Source organism: Stegodyphus dumicola, chromosome 11 (genome assembly GCF_044657685.1).
Source record: "Stegodyphus dumicola isolate Sdum_Otavi_A_Nest chromosome 11, ASM4465768v1".
NCBI classification, from domain to species: domain Eukaryota; kingdom Metazoa; phylum Arthropoda; class Arachnida; order Araneae; family Eresidae; genus Stegodyphus; species Stegodyphus dumicola.
This window is the reverse complement of record NC_140778.1, coordinates 161,971,952-161,994,906: the sequence shown is the minus strand read 5'-3', so window position 1 is coordinate 161,994,906 and position 22,955 is coordinate 161,971,952. Positions and strand designations below refer to the sequence as shown.

The window sequence follows — 22,955 nt, the reverse complement described above, 5'->3', positions numbered from 1 at the left end:
TTGACCGTTGACTGTTTTTACCGTTGTTTCCTAATTATCCTATAGTTTAGATAACTATAACTACTCTCTTTTAATAAATATTCCTGTTTAAAAATTCCAGGCGCTCGAGAAATTTCTTACCCGTCTTAATTCTCATTCTTTCATGAGTGAATAGACTATTTATTTGAAGCGCAAATCATCAAACCATTGAACAGAAACTGAATATGTATCTAATAATATAGCACGTTTTAGTGGAAGGAATTCTTTTATTGTGGAACAATGAATTCTGAAATTATTATTTTAGAGGCAATTACATGCTCAAGGTTCTTGATAACGAGCTATATTATGCCGCTGTTCTTCAACGAACGAAAATTATTCTTTTGGCTACTTGCCAAATAAATGAGAGAACTATTTTCTCTGAAGTGGACTAGTAAAAAGAAGTACGAGTACTGCAATTCTCTTTGTTCAGCATGCAGATTTACGCAGTAGGTTTTCTAAATTATGCAATATTTTTTTTATCTGAATCTACCTGTAAATATTCGGAAATTTATTTTTTATTGGTTCCTTGGATTACGAGAATGATTGCAGAATTTCAAAAATTAACTTCACATGCTTAGATCTGAAAATTAATCGGTTTATGAGGTGATAAACTAACACCATATTCTTCTTCATAAACAGAGTTAACTGGCTTGTGAAAATCTCTTCGACATTTTATTGAAAATATCAGCGTTAGCAATCTAAAAGTGACTTTTCTGTGTGTATTGTTTAGCTAATGTTTTAAACACGAAGTTTTCGTGTTTTTCACTTTTGAAATGTCTTCTGCTAATATTAAAAACGACATTAGTATCATTCCATTTCTTTTCTCTGCATTCAGAGGTTTTTCGTACCTTTAATTTAAGCTTCTCTCATGAGAAGCTGGAATACAGTAAAATTCAATTTATCGTTCTTCAGTGGAATAGAGGAGGAAGATTATGAAAGCGGGAAACGATTCTCCGTTGTAAAATAAAACAACATTTATTATTATCAACAAGAATGTGCTACACATAAAAAACTACTTTTCAACAAAAAACGTTTTACATTTTTTTCTGCTCCTAGGATGAATTCAGTATCCGTGAAAAATATGATTTTTAGAAATTGAAAATGTTCACGTTCCACATCACTTCCGTGTTACACACAGTACTACACGATGGATATTAGTTTCTAACTAAATACTGTAAACTTCATTCAAAAGAAGAACGCAAGTACATTAGCACAAAATGCATGTCTCCCTCAAAGAATATAATTTCATTATTTTTATTTAGAGTTTGATTCGACAATTTTCCTTTCCACCCCATCTAGCGCAAAATATTTCTACTTCAAGCTACGCAAGAATACCCTGCCCCCCCCTTTTTTTAGTGCTTAAATATCCAGTTTTCATTTTCATTATTTTAAAATGCTAAAACAATATCTTCATAAATATAAATTTTTGAACAAAAGGAACACATAATTGAACAAAGAAAAACTAGAAAAGACTGAATGAAAGAAATCAGTAAAAGCAAGTGCATTTTAAAATTTAGTCACTTTTTTAAATTCTGCTAAAAACGTCCTCTTGGAAGAAAATTTACGAAAGGGTAGATTTCAAAGATTTCTGTTCTTAAAGTTATTATCGCGTTGATGATTTGGTAATCAAAAGAAATAATCAGAATTGCTGTGAGAAGTTAGTCCTGGACACTTCCATTGCTGTCTTTTACGAAATTACGACCCGTTCTCACTCCAGTAATGATTTGTAACTTCTAAAGAGTATGTAGTATGTTTATTTAGTTTTAAAAGAAAAGAAAATAGGGATCAAATTGGTGGGTCATAAGAAACCGTTGATAATTAAACCAGTGAATATTGAATCATTGAATGCACAAGCACGACAGAAGTTAAAATTTCACATTTGCGTTTCTTTTATAAAGCAACTAAAAGTTATTCAAATTAGTAAGGAAAATAACATTAGTACTTCATTAAAAAAAAAAAAAAAAAAAAAAACTTGATATGGACACCACGTGACTTCTTTGTAAGGCCTGATTTTTCGCTGTATGACTCCATTTAAACTTATTTCCCTGAATTATTATAACTGAATTAACCGATTCCTCAAGACAAATTGAAAACGACATCAAAAATTGCAAATTTTGGAACTAAATCTCTCTGTCAGTTTTTGTCGCACCGTAGTCAAGCTCCTTGCACTTTTTTTTTTTTTTTTTTTTCTTTTCTTAATAATGAGTTTAAAACTTTCTCAAATATAAGCATAGGAACCGGAAGACTGCATTAAAAGTTAGATTTCGTTATTTGGCGAAAACATGCATATTTTCGGGATATGAAACACTACTGTAATTTCTAGTATATATAATTGCAACCAATGATTGGGAAAATAAAGGCCTAGTAAGACTTCTAAGCGAGATAGAGTGTGGTGGTTATTTATATATATTGTTGCGTTCGCACGGGTTTGTAATAGATTGAATGTGCAAGTTCGCTAATAATCTAATAAAATTTATTTCGATCAACACAAATATGTCAGAACTCAACTTATATTACCGATTTGAAATTACACGAAGTACATCAGAAGTGGTTAAGAATATTATTTTATTAAATACTACTCCTAGCCATAAATAATATACGCTCATGTCCATAAATTAAGGATAATTCGGAGTCACACGGAAATCGAACTCTAAAATAAATATATCACCTGTAAAATCACTACACACATCTTCAAGAATCATATGCAAATTTTAGGAAGTAACCAGATGACACCGATGGTACGTCACAATGATGAGAGTATAAGAGAGTGATATATAAGGAATACAGGCAAAGAAGTAAAATTGTTCGCAGGCGCTTTATAAGCATTTCAGTGCAATAACCGAATAGATATGACACAAAGGACGCATTTGGATGATTTTTTCCGTGGTAGAATTACCAGCCGTCTGGAATGTGGGCGTACCCAACTGGAAGTATCAGACGAACTTGGAATTGCCCAGAGTGTCATCTCCAGGCTTTGGCAACGATTCCAAGATGATGGTAATGTGAGTGGACGTTACAGCTCCGGTCGCCCCAGAGTTACAACGCCGAATGAGGACCGGTATTTGGCAGTTACTGCCAAAAGAAACAGGCGGAGCACAGCCTCGGACCTGTCTCATCAGCTCTCTTCAGCCAATGGTACGACAATTTCAAGGCAGACCGTGTACAGACGCTTAGGGCAGATTGGTCAATATGCTCGTAGACCTGTCAGATGCGTTCCACTTACTGCAACTCACTGTCGCCTGCGGTTAGCCTGGAGTAGAGAGCATGCATTGTGGACACCGCAACAGTAGGCTTATGTGATGTTTTCCGACGAGTCCAGGTTACTAGCGTCTACATCCCAAAACGGCAGCCTATGAGAGAGGCGATTCTATTATTTTCATCGGGGAGTAGAGGAGTTAGAATGGTTTTCTGAGGAATGCAACGGCAGTGGACTATATGTTTGCTTACATTTGGAAGTTCAAAAAATTGCTAAGGTGGATTGCCTTATTTTCTACGGTTACTTACAGGGAAATATTAGGCAGTTTTTTCGGTTTGCTGATAGAGGGCAAGTAGACAATTTACCTTTATAATCCGCTTTTATCTATTTAAACTTCAGAAGATTTAAGATGAAGCGAATATATTTAACACAACAGAACGCAATCTTAAGACTTGTAAATCTTTTAAAAGACAACAGCAAATTTTTAAACATTACTGTAAAAAATATCTTCTCTTTTAATTATAATAAATAATGAGATAATGCATGGATGAATTGTTAATTATATGATAACTATGCATTTATAAAATGTTTTTAGTAATGAACTATAAATAATATTTTTAATTATCGATGTATTGTTTTTTAAAAGATTTAAAAGTCTTAAGCTTGCGTTCTGTTGTGTTAAATATATTCACTTCATCTTAAATCTTCTGAAGTTGAAATAGATAAACGCGGATTTATAAAGGTAAATTATCTATTTGCCATCTATCAGCAAACCAAAAAAAAAACTGCCTAATATTTCCCTGAAAGTAACCGCAGAAACTATGGCAATCCACCTTTGCAATTTTCTGAACTTCCTAATGTAAGCAAACATCGCGCACTGCCGCTCCTCAGAAAACCATTCCAACTTCCCTACTCCCCGATGAAAATAATAGAATCGCCTCTCTCATAGACTGCCGTTTTGGGATGTAGACGCTAGTGTCCAGGTTAAGCTTGCAGTCTGATTTTCGCCGGATTTAAATATGGAGAGCTCCAGGTATCCGTTACCACCAAGAAAACATCATTGAACGACACCGTTACGGTGGTGAAGGAGTGCTCGTTTGGGGTGGAATTATTCTGGGTTCCAGAACTGACCTGCATGTTCAAATTGGAACCATGACAAGCCAAATCTATCGGGACGTCATTCTGGAACAACATGTACGTTTGTTTCGGGGCGTCGTGGGCGCACAATTTGTGTTTATGGATGACAACGGCCGTCCTCACCGTGCAAACGTCGTAAGCAAATGCCTTCAATCGGAGGATATCAACCGTATGGACTGGCCAGCATTCTCACCGGACTTGAATTCAGTAGAGCACGTGTCGGACAGGCTTGGCCGACGAGTTGCAGCCCGTCAACTTCCTCCTACATGTCTTCCGGAACTTCGGAGGGCATTGCTTTTTGAGTGGTGTAATATCCCCCAAGATCAGATCGATAATTTGATACTCAGCATGCCTAGGCGTTGTACGGACTGTATTGCATCGTCTGGGAGACATACAATGTATTAACAATCATACCAACCATGTAATATTGGTTTTTTGTAAATAGTTTTTTTTTTTTTTTTTTTTTTTTTTTTTTGTAATTTGCTCCAGGGAGAAAAAATTGCTAATTTTTATAATAATATCAAACATATAGCATCTTTTTTTGCTCTTTACATTTTGTTTAATAAATAAGCTTTACAAATAAATCAAATTTGTTTTGCTTCTAACTCTTCCTTTGCCTGATTTTGCATTATCCTTAATTTATGGACATGAGTGTTATTCTAATCTTTCTTAATATAAAGAAACATAAGAAACATAATTTTATGAATGCAGTCTCAACACTATCGATTTAGGTCTTAAAAAAATCTGAAAGCTTTCCGTTTTTATATCACGCACAAAAGGGCGTTTTTTTAACGATTTGTATGTTACCTTTATCATGTTCTTTGCACTTAAAACACATAAAATTCAATTCAACAGCAATATCACAAAATATTTAAAAACAGCATATCTTTAGAATTCCCGATACACTGTCTCGCGCGCTGGAAATAAAAATGCTTTTTTTCCGTACAGTGTTGCCATTGCTCACTTTGAAATCGTTGAGTTTGTTAATAAAAAATTCGTTAAACTTTTACAAAATTTTAAATAGATAATAAAACAAATTCGAAATTCGGGCTTCGTGATTACGATACTTCCTTTACTTCGTACAAGGAAGTAAAAAAATAGAGCGGAATTGAAGAATTACTACCTGAAAACATCATTAGATAACAATCTAATGTCAGCATCTTCAAAAATTTGCCTTTAAAGATTCAAAAGAATTCATATATAAAATATCAAGAAATAGATAATTACACAGAATTAAAATCGTTATGTAGTGGTAAACTAACAGGAAAGCACAAAATAATGTAATATTAGCCAAGAACATATAAAACAAAACTGAGCTAAATGTATTGCAAGTAAGTTATGCAATTCAAAGTAATTTTTTTTTTTTTTTTTAGTCCAAAGGGATTTGAATCCCGAAGGACTATTAGTTTCGTTTTGGCATTTTGCGTCGGAGGGATAAATGTCGGTTCACTTTTCAAACTGTTGGCACAAAATGTTAGAGTCCTGCATTATATTTGAAGAAATTAAATAATGAAAAATCTGCATAAATGTATGTATATTTCTCGTATTGTGATAAAACAACGGTACATAGAGTCATCGAATTTTGAATAACGTAATCCTCCAACGAATATGAGCATGTGGAAGACCAAATTTCAAATTTGAAATTTGTTTTATGATCCATTTCCTATTTTTTAAAACTTTGACGAATTTTTGATTAACAAACTCAAGGATTTCAAAGCGAGCAATGCAACGTTGTGCAGAAAAAACATTTTTATCTCCAGCGCGTATCGGAAATTCTAAAGATATGCTCGTTTTAAAACTATTTTGCGATATTGCTGTTGCACTGGATCTTATGGTTTAAGTGCGAGGAACATGATATTTAATAAAGAAAGGTAACACACAAAATGTTAAAAAACGCCCCTTTGGACGTAATTTAAAATCTGAAACATTTCAGATTTTTTTTTTTTTTTTTCCCCAGGAGGAAGCTGAAAGAACTTTTTTCCAACAACAGAGCCACGTTTCTGAATTATATAGTTTATATATGTGTGTACACATATTTCAGTTTAATATCTAAGTCAGTTTTGAGCTAATTAATTACATTAGAACATCTAATTTAAAAATAAGTCCCTGGAAGTTCGAAAATAGAGAACACATAAAATCCTATCTTTCTGAATGAGGAATTAAAAATGAGAAATCCTGAGTTTCAAAAAAATAAGTACTTAACATAATTTTGTTTCATCGCAATTAATGCCTCATGAAGGTTTATGCATTTATTTAAAAAGGAAAGATTTACATTTTTATAACCTCTGGCGCATAAGGATTGCAAGGGAATTTCCACCAAATGGCGAAATTTTGTATTTTGCCAGTACATGACATACGCTTTCTAAAAACAATAAACACATCGAAGAAGGCTGTTTTTGGTGTATATAATTATGGATAAGCACTCGAAAGCTCTCTGCCTAAGTATATCTTCGTGGAGGATTTTCGAAGGGAAATTGTCTCTTATGTCGCTCGTGCACATAGGTTCAGCGACGTTGCTAATGTTCAGCGACGTTTGTCGCTCTACCGTGGGCAGTTTAAAAAGGTAGGAAAAGATTCTCCAACTCAGAAGTCTGTAATAAAAAAGATCTACTATTTCTGATTATTTCTGTTTTCATAGTAAAATTAAACCACATCCACGTACCAGTGAGTTTGGACACTCTGAAGACTCATAGGTACATGAATTTGATCTTAAGATTGTCTTCTCCATGAGTCTTTTGAGAAGCAATATGTTTTGTTTCTCTGAAGCAAGTCTACTTACTGCAAACAATAAACATCTTTCCGAAATGTTTAAAAAAAACTTTTATATAAATAGCAATAGAGCAAATAATTCCAAACAGCGACACAGTTGGTTGTTTTAATTAGTTAAAAACGGAAATGGTCTTTACCCTTTATATTAATAAAGTGAAGCCTTTTACTCAAAAATGAAGAGGCTCGATAAAAACTTAATGACTAATGCTATTCCATTTATCACGAGATTCCTTATCCCAGAGGTGGCAAATTTTTCAATAACCCTCTACCCCCTACATAATCCAATAGGCAAACTCCTCACCATGGTGTCAGATGTCGCGTAGCTAAATTCCGCACGAGAAGTTTTTTAGTGGCTTTTGTCTCCGTGTCAGTTTTGTTCTTCCTCACCCTTTGTACAGGCACACATTATTTTGATAATTTTAGCCACCTGTTTTCAGAAGTAAACCCAACTGTGAGAAACAAGTTCCTCCCCCCCCCCTCTCTGTGCACGAGCATGGAGGTAGGAAGTAAGCGCGGGAATTAAGATTTTCCCTTTTGCCTGCCGGGCAATTTAACGATCTCATTCCGAAGAATTCCCCTCCTTTTCAAAAAGGTGAGAGTTGCTATCTAGTTTTATTTTTTCGAAGCCAAAGGCAGCCAACAGGATAAGAAAAATATAGAGAAATATAATTATCAAGTAAAGAGAGTAGTAATGAATGCAAGAGCTAGCAGAAAAAATAGAAGGTAATAGTAAACACACACATTAGCATTCGAAACATATTTCATTAATTACAATAATAGAGCAAATAGTTAAGTGCATTATAAATTATATAATTGTAAAACATACGAATTATATTTCCTATAAATTACGTCTGTTAATGCTTTTATTGATTTAATATCTTCTTTGATATAATATAGTCATGGTGTCTGAACTAGACTGGAAAATTTAATATGGTTAACTGGCGTGCAAACGATTAATCGATACTAGAGGTATTTCTCCGACCCTTTTTGACGAGCCTTCGTGGTGTAGTGGTCTGCAAGCTCAGCGCGTAATTGAGAGGTTCGCGGTTCGATTCCCGGCGAAGGCGTTGCTAATTTTTCATCTCTCCGGCAACGAAATAACGTAATGTCTTTACAAAGTATAGTTACAGAATAAACATGCTAAAGGATAATACTCAGTACCTTCAAGAAAATTCCGGAATAAACATGTTAAGCAAATTTAGATGGAGAAATAATCCATAATTTAATTATATCCGTATAAAGTCTATGTTTTGAGAAAAACTTACGTAATCAATGCACCGCATTATGCACCGAGGTATCAATCATAGAAAAAGTTTATTTCTTTAATTATTATTTTAATTATTAAAGGGATTTGCAAAGAGGTACGCTAAGTAAAGATGAAAATTACCAATGAATGAAACTTTTTAGTATTTTTGAAGAATAAATTTTAAAAATAATTTTACTTCATAAACTGAAGTTTTTATAATGCAGTTTTCGATATTAAATACGCACAGAGAATGAAAGAGCTGGGTTATCACTGGGATTTGAAATTCCGGTCGAACTTCCAATGTTTAGCGACATTACCGTTTGTTCGTAAGACCTCTTGAAATTAGGCTGATGAGATGCTATGTGTTGAACAATATATTAAAGAAAAGGTTTGCATGTTTGGTAAATTAGTGAAAATTATCTGTATGCTATAATGAAATATTAGGAATATAACATAAAAGCATCAGTGAAATAAGTTAAATGCATAGTATTAGGAGTATTTGCTGATAATTAAAATACAGCTGAGAAATTTTATAAAAATTATAAATGAAATATATTATAAATCGCATGAAATTGTTATAATACAAATTACAACAGTTAGAAATATTATTAGTGAACTTTACAAATTATTACACCTGAAACAGGACTGGAAAATAAGCTGCATACTGAAGATTAATATGTGCCTAGGTGTTAGAAACATCTTCTGTTAACTAGAATTATGATGCAAGAGTTTATGAAAATTATAATTTAAATATAAATTGCTATAAATACAATACAACAATATGTGAAAAAGAAATGGATGAGGAGGAAGTTAAAATCCCAAGATTTTAATATAAGGGAGTTCGATTTTTTTATGAATTATGAAAATTCTGCAGATGCTCATAATGATCACCATTATTAATTAACTGTGTATTATAAATCAAATGCATGTCAAAGTAAAAGAAGAGTGAAGTACGATAAGAATGACTGGACAACAGAATAAATATTTAAACGTTTCTAATAGTAAAATATGAAATTTGTAAGAAAGTTAAATAACTTTAAAATACTTCACTGATTAAAAATGAAAAGCTTAGTAAGACATATATTACAACAATATTGGGGGAATTTAGAATCGCTCAGCAAAACTAAAATAGATTGAGCCTCCATTTCTACTTCGTACTTGCCTCTACAAATTTCTTTTAGCATTTTTATCAATACAGAGCTAGTCTGCGTTTTCTTCCGCTGGAATAGATAGATGGGATCTTTTCTACAATAAATGGGATCTACTTTCTACAATAGATGGAACCTACTATAGATGGGATCTTTTCTGATTTTTTAGTACCGATTATTTCCAATGATTCTGATTCTTCATGATTTTCTTGAGAGAGGATTTGATATCTATTATTTTGCGTAATTTTTTTATGGGTGGGATTTTTTTCCAGAGTACTTGCAAGTTTTTCTAGGTGTAATAAATTTAATTTTGGAAATAGCTTGTAAAGTATTCCTCCCACCTTCTTGGCCTGCCTTCCTGGTATGGTGGTCTGCACGCTGGGCTCGTATTCCAGAGGTCCGTGGTTCGATTCACGGCGAAGGTATTTGCTCATTTTTCACTTCTCCTGTTTAAAAAAACACCTAATGTCTCTACAGTGGCGCCCGAACTATAAGGGTGGTGGATGACAATTCTCCCCACCCGGGATTTGGCGACTGTGTCCTCTAAAAACCCCAGTCACTCTTTAAAAGGGGAAGTATGTAAGGTATTCCTCCCGCCTTCTTGGCGTGCCTTCGTGGTGTGGGGGTCTGCACGCTGGGAATGCTTTCTGTGAGATTTGGAAAGACATTTTCATGCAGTTCGAGCACTGTGCTGAAATGTAGGGTTATAGATGGTTTTATCTTTTTAGCCTTTGAATTGTTCACAGATGGGGAGGAAGCTTCTGCGGCAGCAGAGCTTTATGGCTTTAACTTTCTGCGCTTCTTCCATAGCAAGAAGTATTATGCGAGCGGATTCTGCACCTGAAACTGAGTAGTCAGATTTAGGCGAGATTACCTATTCTTTGTTACAAGCCATGTAGTCGCTAGTTGGAACATGCCAAGGTACTTTATACCTAGCGCTGCTAGCCATTTTGACCACCCGCTTTAAGAAACTACTTATCTAGCCTTAGATTATTTGCTAAATTTTTTCAGTTGTTGGCAATTTGAAATTTCTGAAAGTTTCGAACTTTGAGCATGAAATGCTTTAAATACACTTAATAGTTTTAACCCTAAGCAGGTACAGAATTTTGACACATCCACCCTGTGTAAAGCAAAGTCTGGTACATGGGATAATCAATTATCCCGTTTTAAACACTATGATATTAAAAGTAACGCCCCAGGAAAACAGGCAACTGAGCTCAAAGCTACCAACCTTCGGGTAATAAAAAAACAAGAGCCGAATTTTTAAAAGTTTGATGATGCGCAACCCCATTTTAATAATAGGATTAATTGCACGCTAGCACGCTATGTAGATCATATAAAAATTTTGATTTCTTTTCATTTACAAACCCAATAGAGACATTAGTTATTTCGAAGCAAGACACATGAAAAATGAACAATGCCCTCGCCGGAACTCGAACTACGGACCTCTCGAATACGCGCCGATCGTGCTGACCGCTACACCACGAAGTCATGCTAAGAACGCGGGAAAAATACCTTATAAACCGAACACACTCCGCTCACAATCATAAAATAAATTTCTGCTTTAATAAAACTCTCATTTTATTTTATGAAGCTCTGTGGTTATTTACTTCTTCAATCAATACTTAATAAAACGAAGACCAGACTGATATACTAATACAATGAGTTTCAATTACTTTCTCCCGTTTCTAATTGATAGTAACTTTAAACAGCAGGTAAATTCGTTTGAACTCAAAAATGGCTAAACAGATGTTCTAAGACCAAAGTAAATTAATTACCTGAGCAGAAAAAAGAGTTTGGCTACTGCCTTTTTCAACTAGGTTAGGACCTTCGGATACACCTTCCTTAGCTTTATCTGGAATTTAAAAAACAATTGTGAAATACACAGTTCAAGATAGCCCTACATAATTCAAGACATTTTGGGATGCTAATAATAAAAGACTATAGATTCTGCATCTGATTTCTATTGCAACAAATGCAAAAAAAACAGAACTGACTTCATGTGCCCTTTGTTACAGTTCAAGATAGCCCTACATAATTCAAGACACTTTGGGATGCTAATAATAAAAGACTAGAGATTCTGCATCTGATTTCTATTGCAACAAATGCAAAAAAAAAAAAAACAGAACTGACTTCATGTGCCCTTTGTTACAGTTCAAGATAGCCCTACATAATTCAAGACACTTTGGGATGCTAATAATAAAAGACTAGAGATTCTGCATCTGATTTCTATTGCAACAAATGCAAAAAAAACAGAACTGACTTCATGTGCCCTTTGTTACAGTTCAAGATAGCCCTACATAATTCAAGACACTTTGGGATGCTAATAATAAAAGACTAGAGATTCTGCATCTGATTTCTATTGCAACAAATGCAAAAAAAACAGAACTGACTTCATGTGCCCTTTGTTACAGTTCAAGATAGCCCTACATAATTCAAGACACTTTGGGATGCTAATAATAAAAGACTAGAGATTCTGCATCTGATTTCTATTGCAACAAATGCAAAAAAAACAGAACTGACTTCATGTGCCCTTTGTTACAGTTCAAGATAGCCCTACATAATTCAAGACACTTTGGGATGCTAATAATAAAAGACTAGAGATTCTGCATCTGATTTCTATTGCAACAAATGCAAAAAAAAACAGAACTGACTTCATGTGCCCTTTGTTACAGTTCAAGATAGCCCTACATAATTCAAGACACTTTGGGATGCTAATAATAAAAGACTAGAGATTCTGCATCTGATTTCTATTGCAACAAATGCAAAAAAAAAAAACAGAACTGACTTCATGTGCCCTTTGTTACAGTTCAAGATAGCCCTACATAATTCAAGACACTTTGGGATGCTAATAATAAAAGACTAGAGATTCTGCATCTGATTTCTATTGCAACAAATGCAAAAAAAACAGAACTGACTTCATGTGCCCTTTGTTACAGTTCAAGATAGCCCTACATAATTCAAGACACTTTGGGATGCTAATAATAAAAGACTAGAGATTCTGCATCTGATTTCTATTGCAACAAATGCAAAAAAAACAGAACTGACTTCATGTGCCCTTTGTTACAGTTCAAGATAGCCCTACATAATTCAAGACACTTTGGGATGCTAATAATAAAAGACTAGAGATTCTGCATCTGATTTCTATTGCAACAAATGCAAAAAAAACAGAACTGACTTCATGTGCCCTTTGTTACAGTTCAAGATAGCCCTACATAATTCAAGACACTTTGGGATGCTAATAATAAAAGACTAGAGATTCTGCATCTGATTTCTATTGCAACAAATGCAAAAAAAAACAGAACTGACTTCATGTGCCCTTTGTTACAGTTCAAGATAGCCCTACATAATTCAAGACACTTTGGGATGCTAATAATAAAAGACTAGAGATTCTGCATCTGATTTCTATTGCAACAAATGCAAAAAAAAAAACAGAACTGACTTCATGTGCCCTTTGTTACAGTTCAAGATAGCCCTACATAATTCAAGACACTTTGGGATGCTAATAATAAAAGACTAGAGATTCTGCATCTGATTTCTATTGCAACAAATGCAAAAAAAACAGAACTGACTTCATGTGCCCTTTGTTACAGTTCAAGATAGCCCTACATAATTCAAGACACTTTGGGATGCTAATAATAAAAGACTAGAGATTCTGCATCTGATTTCTATTGCAACAAATGCAAAAAAAAACAGAACTGACTTCATGTGCCCTTTGTTACAGTTCAAGATAGCCCTACATAATTCAAGACACTTTGGGATGCTAATAATAAAAGACTAGAGATTCTGCATCTGATTTCTATTGCAACAAATGCAAAAAAAACAGAACTGACTTCATGTGCCCTTTGTTACAGTTCAAGATAGCCCTACATAATTCAAGACACTTTGGGATGCTAATAATAAAAGACTAGAGATTCTGCATCTGATTTCTATTGCAACAAATGCAAAAAAAAACAGAACTGACTTCATGTGCCCTTTGTTACAGTTCAAGATAGCCCTACATAATTCAAGACACTTTGGGATGCTAATAATAAAAGACTAGAGATTCTGCATCTGATTTCTATTGCAACAAATGCAAAAAAAAAAACAGAACTGACTTCATGTGCCCTTTGTTACAGTTCAAGATAGCCCTACATAATTCAAGACACTTTGGGATGCTAATAATAAAAGACTAGAGATTCTGCATCTGATTTCTATTGCAACAAATGCAAAAAAAACAGAACTGACTTCATGTGCCCTTTGTTACAGTTCAAGATAGCCCTACATAATTCAAGACACTTTGGGATGCTAATAATAAAAGACTAGAGATTCTGCATCTGATTTCTATTGCAACAAATGAAAAAAAATTAGAACTGACTTCATGTGCCCTTTGTTACAGTTCAAGATAGCCCTACATAATTCAAGACACTTTGGGATGCTAATAATAAAAGACTAGAGATTCTGCATCTGATTTCTATTGCAACAAATGCAAAAAAAAACAGAACTGACTTCATGTGCCCTTTGTTACAGTTCAAGATAGCCCTACATAATTCAAGACACTTTGGGATGCTAATAATAAAAGACTATAGATTCTGCATCTGATTTCTATTGCAACAAATGCAAAAAAAAAACAGAACTGACTTCATGTGCCCTTTGTTACAGTTCAAGATAGCCCTACATAATTCAAGACACTTTGGGATGCTAATAATAAAAGACTAGAGATTCTGCATCTGATTTCTATTGCAACAAATGCAAAAAAAAACAGAACTGACTTCATGTGCCCTTTGTTACAGTTCAAGATAGCCCTACATAATTCAAGACACTTTGGGATGCTAATAATAAAAGACTAGAGATTCTGCATCTGATTTCTATTGCAACAAATGCAAAAAAAAAAAAACAGAACTGACTTCATGTGCCCTTTGTTACAGTTCAAGATAGCCCTACATAATTCAAGACACTTTGGGATGCTAATAATAAAAGACTAGAGATTCTGCATCTGATTTCTATTGCAACAAATGCAAAAAAAACAGAACTGACTTCATGTGCCCTTTGTTACAGTTCAAGATAGCCCTACATAATTCAAGACACTTTGGGATGCTAATAATAAAAGACTAGAGATTCTGCATCTGATTTCTATTGCAACAAATGCAAAAAAAACAGAACTGACTTCATGTGCCCTTTGTTACAGTTCAAGATAGCCCTACATAATTCAAGACACTTTGGGATGCTAATAATAAAAGACTAGAGATTCTGCATCTGATTTCTATTGCAACAAATGCAAAAAAAACAGAACTGACTTCATGTGCCCTTTGTTACAGTTCAAGATAGCCCTACATAATTCAAGACACTTTGGGATGCTAATAATAAAAGACTAGAGATTCTGCATCTGATTTCTATTGCAACAAATGCAAAAAAAAACAGAACTGACTTCATGTGCCCTTTGTTACAGTTCAAGATAGCCCTACATAATTCAAGACACTTTGGGATGCTAATAATAAAAGACTATAGATTCTGCATCTGATTTCTATTGCAACAAATGCAAAAAAAAAACAGAACTGACTTCATGTGCCCTTTGTTACAGTTCAAGATAGCCCTACATAATTCAAGACACTTTGGGATGCTAATAATAAAAGACTAGAGATTCTGCATCTGATTTCTATTGCAACAAATGCAAAAAAACAGAACTGACTTCATGTGCTCTTTGTTAGATTAGAAAGAATAATTTTTCTATATTCATAGACGGTGAATTTTATTTCCTTTATTTTTTTCCCGCACTGAAGCAGAAAAAAAGGGCACATCATAAATTATATAAAAGTATTTTTTAAACTATGCGGCTTTGCTGAAATGCAATAAAAAATTTTAAAAAATCTGCAAGCTTTCCGATTTTATATTACACCCAAAGATGCATTTTTTAATGTTTCTTGTGTTATTTTTATTTATTAAATATGCTCTTCGCACTTAAACCATAAAATTCACTTCAAGAGCAATATCACAAAATATTTAAAAAGAGCATATCTTTAGAATCTCCGATATAAAGTCTCTCGCGCTGGAGATATAGTATATTTTCCCCCTCATTACAATGTTGCCATCGGTCGCTTTGAAATTGTTGAGTTTGTTAATCAAAAATTCGTTAAAATTTTACAAAAAAGGAAATGGATATTAAAACGAATTCCAATTTCGAAGTGTGGCCTTCCGGATGCCCATATTCGAGTGGAGGACTGCGTTATTCAAAATTTGATACCTTTAGGTAGAGTTGTTTTTTCACAGTGCGAGAAACATACGCATACATTCATGCAGATTCTTCGTTATTTAATTTCTTTAAATATAATTCAGCAACAATATTTGGTGGCAACAATTTCAAAAGTGAAATGCCGTTTTGTAGTGGACGATGCAAAATGGCGAAGAGAAATGAATAGCCTTTCTGGGCAAATTGCCACTTTGGGCTAAAAATAATTCTTTAAGCTATGATAAAGATTCTTACTCACAGACTATTAAAAACGATATCTTGGTATTGCCACATAAAAAAGTGCTTCGGAATGCTAACAGAAATTTAAGGAACTATGGAACTGATTGTATAGAATTGACTTATGTATGAATGACTGCATTCAGCTTGCTTAGATACCTCTTCTACAGTCAAGCTTAATTTAAAGTCCGTTATTGTTAGCAACCAAACGATTTTATGTTTAATCACACATGATCAAGAATATTGTGATAATTAAAATTGTTGTTGTTATTATTATTATTATTTAAAGCATTTATTTAATTATTTTATTAGCATTTATTTAAAAAAATTTTTTTTTAATTAATGTAGATTTTATTCCTTCATTCTAAATTTTTTCCGTGGTATTTCTATGAAATTTTGCAATATTTGACATTTCGTTTGAAAGCAGATTCTTTTCTTTTCTCTTTTCTCTATCGGAGAATTAGTGCTAGCTGAAAAGAAGAATAAGAAAATAATTAATCTACTTAGGATCTTTTAAAATAGGGGATGTGTAAAATGTTCAATGTCCTCCTCGTGACTAGAGCACTGGACGCGTCGAGTATGCTTTCATTTCACAACAAAGCATGCGGAAAGATGAAGAAAATACCTTGTAATTTAATGTACTGATCAATGCATTTTTAATTAAAGCCATCACCTTCATTTTTAATTAAAGCCATCATCATCATTTTTAATTAATGCCATTTTTAATTAAAGCCAAAGATCAATGCATTTTTAATTAAATGTAAACCAAATTTCAGAATGCTGTTTTTAAGAACGCTTCTGTAATTATTAAAAAAAAACTCTAATGAAATTTAATAAAAGAAGTGTCTAATTAAAACTTTTGAATGCTGAGAATAATTATCTTATTACAATTTGGTAGAATACATTTGAATAATAGCTGGAATTTTAAAATTTTTTCTGGAATATATCTAAATCAAAACTAGTGAAGAAAAGGACAGGATCACTTTAAGAATTAAGCATGGATATATAACCCAAACTTTCAACATGGTTTGAGATTTAGTTTTGAAAATTTTATAAAAAGTAAAACACAACTATTACTAGAAAATCTATTACTAGATTATAATCTATTCAATATATTCCAGTCTATGGCATGTTTCCCGTAGAACCTCTAAATTTAATTGTAAAAATTGCTTTTCTTTAACTTTTTTTTTTAACTGTATTTGGTGCTTTAAGTTTTCCTGTATTTTACAATTTTTAATGAAGATGACTTCAGTTTTTATGTATTTTTGCCAGCCACGAAATGAGAACTGAACTGACTGAATAAGAAATATATATCTCTAGTGAAATTAGTGTAAATAAGTTTAAATAAAGTGGAGCGAAAATGTTAAGAATTTAATAGGCCATACAAGGAAGTCATGTGAAGTCCACATCAATTTTTTTTTTTTTTTTTTAAAGTAAACGTTTCCATTGGATGTCAAGACTATCTATCACCAATTACGAACTTATCTACCACCAATTACGAACTATTTTATTTTGTTAGGAACCTTTTACGAGTTTACAATTATGAACTATTAACATATCATATCACATACTTTGATCTACTGACTAAGAGTCATTATCTTTGAACTACCCGAACTTTATTTTACAGATAAACATTCAACAGTTTGATAAACTACAGTTTATTTAAACTTTAAAACTATTTATACTTTAGGAACTTAATTTTTTTTTATATATCTGAACTCTTTATTAGAACTACCTAAACTACGTATATGCACTATTTGAACTATATACATGGACGTTTTGAAATACAAGCTATATTTAAGACACAATAACACGCCGAATAAATACTAATTCAGAAGTCAAACAACAAAAATCAGCGTTATATTTATAAAATTTTCACAGGACTAATTTCGATGGTTTTACCGAACCACCATCCTCAGCTGCAAAACCGCAAACGAACAAGATAGGAAATAATGATTAGATAAGATAGGTTAGGTTAGGTTAGGTTATTTAATTACGACAAAGCCTCGAGGGCTATCTGCCTAAGGAGAGGGATGCCTTCGTGGAGGACTTTCTAAGGGAAACTGGCTCGTATACACGTTACACATGGGAAAACCACGAACACCCCCATGCAGCCAGCCCGTTCGCGGGATTCGAACCTCGGACCGAACTACCAGTGTTCAGCGACTTTACCGCTCGGCCGCTGGTGGGCCTGATTAGATAAGAAAGCCTGGACAAGAATAAGCAAGTGGTGCCATCTGTTGGTGAAAACAGAACTAATACATAATTTCTTTAAAGGCCGAAGGCAAAGTTGGATTGGAATTAGGATCTTAACTAGAACAGAAAGATTTTTATGAATGTGAAATGCCTCTAGAAAATCCAGTTCTCCAATGGAAGATGTTTTTTGAATAATTTTGGCAGCAGAAAAATTAAAAGTGTGATTTTCGGACCAACAATGTTGAGCAATAGAAGACTTCTGTGTTTCCTTTTTTCTAACATATGCCTCATGTTAATGCGAAATTTTAAGGCTCTCTTAGTTTGGCCAATGTAAATTAAACCACACTGGCAAGGAATCCTATAAATACCCCAGGAATTCATATCCGGAATGGGGTCCTTGAGTATGGTACTCGGAATTTTATTGATGGGAGAATAAACAACACTTTTAATTCCGAAAATCACACTTTCAATTTTTTTGCTGACAAAATTATTCAAAAAACATCTTCCATTGGAGAACTGGATTTTCTAGAGGCACTTCACATTCATAAAAATCTTTCTGTTCTAGTTAACGATCCTAATTCCAATCCAACTTTGCCTTCGGCCTTTAAAGAAATTATGTTTTAGTTCTGGTTTCACTTAAAGATGGCGCCACTTGCTTATTCTTGTCCAGGTTTTCTTATCTTATCTAATTATTATTTCCTATCTTGTTCATTTGCGGTTTTGCAGCTGAGGATGGTGGTTCGGTAAAACCATCGAAACTAGTCCTGTGAAAATTTTGTAAATATAACGCTGATTTTTGTTGCTTGACTTCTGAATTAGCACGAACTATATATTTACACATGAACTATTTGAACTATATTTGCAAAATCTGTATATTTGAACTATATGAATTACGTAAACTTATTACTTTACTCGCAGACTTTGAACTATAGATTTTGAACCATATCCGTAGATTATGGACTTTGAACTGTGGATTTTGAATATAGACTTGAACTGTAGATTTTGAATATAGACTTGGATTTTGAATATAGAACTATGGACTTTGAACAATTGAAGAGACGGCGCTAAACCAATTAACCAAATGGTGTGGTGTCCATCTTTCCCGTTCCTAAACCTAAGTTCAGTTAAAATGTTTAAGGGATTAAGAGACTTTTAAATCAAGTTTCGAAAAACTGGAACTTGAAAGAAATAGAGTTGCTCACTCTTTTTCCTTAAGAAATTCACCCTTTTTCTTTAAGAAAACACGTTGTTGATTCTTTCTCATATTTTTATGATAATTCCCAGTAGCCTAATTGTACAAAGTTGCTTTTGAAGATTTAACAAAAAGTAGAGAGGAGGTAAATGGTTTTAAACCATAGGCACTCCGTAATTTGAAATCATTGGCATTGGCCAGGATAATGTCCGTTGTTTTCCCAAGATTGAAGAGTTTTGCATGAAAAAAAAAAAAAAAAAACTCTATATTTTTCATATTCCCTTGGTCATGCCTGATCTTGCCATGTCAAATTATTTTATTGATTAAAATTTGCAGCATTTTATTAATGAGCAACAACATCATGTTCTAGGAGCAGTTAAATGGAACGTACGCTAATTCTTTGCTTGAACACTTCACAAGTTCTATAAGCTTTATAAAGCTTCAACATTAAAAGAGTTATTGCTATATAGAACTTCCATAGTTGATTAATTAAATAAGGAAAAACACAAGAAGGCTTCTTGGTTAAGGGAAAGGTTGCCTCTTTGTAGGACTTTCTGAGAAACCCTGGCTGTATTTATATGACACATAGTGTAAACTACGAAAATCCCCATGCTTCACGAGTCCGTTCGCCGGGGTTTGAGACCCTGGCGACCTACTAGTGTTTAACGATCTTCTCCATTCGACCGATGGTAAGTATGTTGAGAAGGAAATATTAAAAAACTGAATGTAATTAGATGTATTGATGTAATAGCAGATGATTTTACCTTTATTGTTCTGTAAGGATCTTAAGTTTTACTAACGTTTATTTTATGTTAAATCTTTACTATCATTTCTTATTTTCTACTTCCGGCCAGAATTAAAAGCTTTTAACTTATTTATGCAAATTTGTCTTGCTAACGCCAAGTACTTAAGTTGTGGCTTTTTGCCAAGCAAGAGAGAGGAAGGAGCTATTAGAAGCAGGCCGCTTGCCATAGTAGTTTTACTCGGTTGCTGGTTGCCTTCAAGGTCAGAGGTTTAATCCTCTTGATAATTTTAAACGTATGGTAGTGTTAGCAGTTCTCTGTACTACATACGGCTTTTTGTTAATTACGGCCAATCTTGGAGTTAGGCACTTGTTTATTAATCCAAAGTTAGTTTAGTTAAATTTTTAGTTAATATTTTTTTATATTCTTACGTTCAGACCACAAGTGGTTGGTCTCTGTAGTCCGAAGTTCCGGAAATCATTGTAAAGAGAGAAAAATAAAGGGTTTCGTATAAACTTCCTGTGTGTTTTGTCTACTTCCCAAATTCATTGAACATAGCTTTAGTAAGCTCCCTGTTCCGAGTCAGGACAGTTAATGTTCCCAAAGCAAGTAAGGAGGAACACAGAACCTGATAGTTCTTTCAAAACTTAATGCTGAACAAATATTCTGATCCCGGGATGAGTTTGACATTTATCAAATCGCATCACCGAAAAGAAATTCAAAAAATATCTAGAGCAATAGATAGTTCCATATTATCACACTTATTTCTTTTGTTGGCAAACACAGAAAACAAAATCTATGTTTACATCTAATGTTTATGGTAGCATACTTTATACCAGTTACCGGTGAGTTAAAAGGATTCGTGCAAAAAGTCCATAACTCATAAAAATACATTAAATCCATTTTCGCTGTAGTGATTACTCATTATAAAGTCCATTTGCTTTAAGACTTTATGAATCGTATTAAGGAGAGTCAACTCTTTACAACAATACAGAATTATTTCCCCATTTATACGTCAGCATTATACAGCATTAGCGGCCCTTTGTTTTTTGATATGACTGGGAACTTAAAGTGGTTGATGACGCTGTTACTCAGATATGGATCGAATATTTTTTCATGAAGTCATGCTGCTGATAAAACGTTTTTTTTTTTTTTTTTTTTTTTTTTTTTTTTTTTTTTTTAAATTTACTTTTTTTAATCGTGGTCTGGCCTCTGATAAGTAAAGGAAGCTCAAATATATTCACTAAGAAAAGCATTCAAATTTCCTGTAAATTGCTCTAAAATTTCTAAGTTTTGCAATTTAATTTAAATATTCAAAATTATTCTTAGAGCAGTTCAGCATGCGGATATAATGTCAGATTGTAATGAAAGCTTCAAAACTCTAGCCACAGATATTAAGATTTCTGGGCAAAGGTACGAACTTTACTTTCATGTCCCTTATGACATGTTACTTTCATTTTCCTTATCAAACTCCAATTAGCGGACAAATTTTGCACTATTTTAAAAATTTTCCAAGCTCAGCCGCTCACTTAGATTTTCTGCTCACAGTAATTTAAAAAATTTTGTCACAAACGAAAAACCTGATATGCACGACAATGTGTTTCTCTCGATTTCCTTGGAAGAAATTTGCTTTCATTTAAATATTTTTTGCTAGCCTTTCAGTTCCTTTGTTTACTTATTGTTCTATCAGGTTGCTGTATTTTGAATGTGTAAAACTGAAGGCAATCATAATAGGGTATGATATTAGGCAAATATCAATCTTACATTTTTTAAGAGACTTAAATCCCTGAACACTGATAGTTTAAACCCGGATTTAAAACTATATTTATTTGTATATATAGGGTAAACCTATGTATAGAGTATAGGGATTGCACTGGTGATTTCACGACCTTCCTTATTTATAAAATACTGTTACGAAATGTACAGACGCAAAGCAGCTTTAGGGTTGCCACATTGGCGGGAATGCCATGGACGGATGGAGAAACTTCTGGAAAGAATTCTTACCGGTTTGCCCAGAATGTTCACGAACGCAAGCCCAAAGCTATATAAACCCTGCTGGCCCGCAGTCAGTTAGTGTGTGCCTCGTCTAGCGAGCTGATATTCAGTCATTGAGCGAGTGTCTCGAAGTCTAGCGCCGAGTTATTCTTCGAGTGCATCGAAGAGTCTCTTAGTATATCGCGATTAGTGCATCATCGAGAAAGTGTGTTAAACACCGGGAACGACTGAACCGAAGATTCGGGAGCTGTGCTCTGTGTGTCGTCGAGTGCATCGCGAGTTGTAGCGTGGAGAGTCTCGAGAGTACGTGGAGTTCCGAGAACGACCGAGCAGAGTCGGGAGCTGTACTCTGGTGCTTTGCAGTGAAGCTGTCTCCACCGTTAAAGCCTGATAGTGTGAAGGCTGTGTCGCTGATTGTGTCAGCGTGTTTATAGTAGTTCTTGGACGACTGTAAAAGTGTTTTGGAGCTGTCCTGATTAATATTGGCTAAATAAAGTGTGTTTCGATACTTCATCAAGTGTCATCGTTATACTCTCCAAATCTACGAACCCCGTACGAACGTGAAGGAAGAATATAACGTAACAATTGGTGTCAGAAAAGAAAAACTCAGCAATACTATTGTAGTTAGAGCGCCTGTGCTTTGCTGTATTTTATTAAATAAGTAAACAATCAGTTAAGCCACCCTGATCGACCCAGGTTCGAATCCTGGACACAGAATATGTATTGTTAAGAAGGAAAACATCTGCGTAACAGAAGTGGCTCCGTCCTAACGTAGAGGGAAACAGCTGAGACTGCGCGAAATATCTGTCGCCAAAGCACCAAACCTCGAAGCCTGCGTCGAAGTTCGAAAGTCATGTTTATCAAGAGTTCATA

The 22,955-nt window shown here is 33.9% G+C and overlaps 1 protein-coding gene across 1 annotated transcript in view; it reads right to left on the bottom strand.

The window, feature by feature from the left end:
- LOC118200260 (cAMP and cAMP-inhibited cGMP 3',5'-cyclic phosphodiesterase 10A-like) overlaps positions 1–22,955 on the bottom strand; it is a 234,828-nt gene that overhangs the window by 200,882 nt on the left and 10,991 nt on the right. Inside the window, exon 3 of the mRNA XM_085826198.1 lies at positions 11,293–11,369. Coding sequence (XP_085682324.1) covers positions 11,293–11,369 — 77 coding nt within the window. The remainder of the gene's footprint in view (positions 1–11,292; positions 11,370–22,955) is intronic.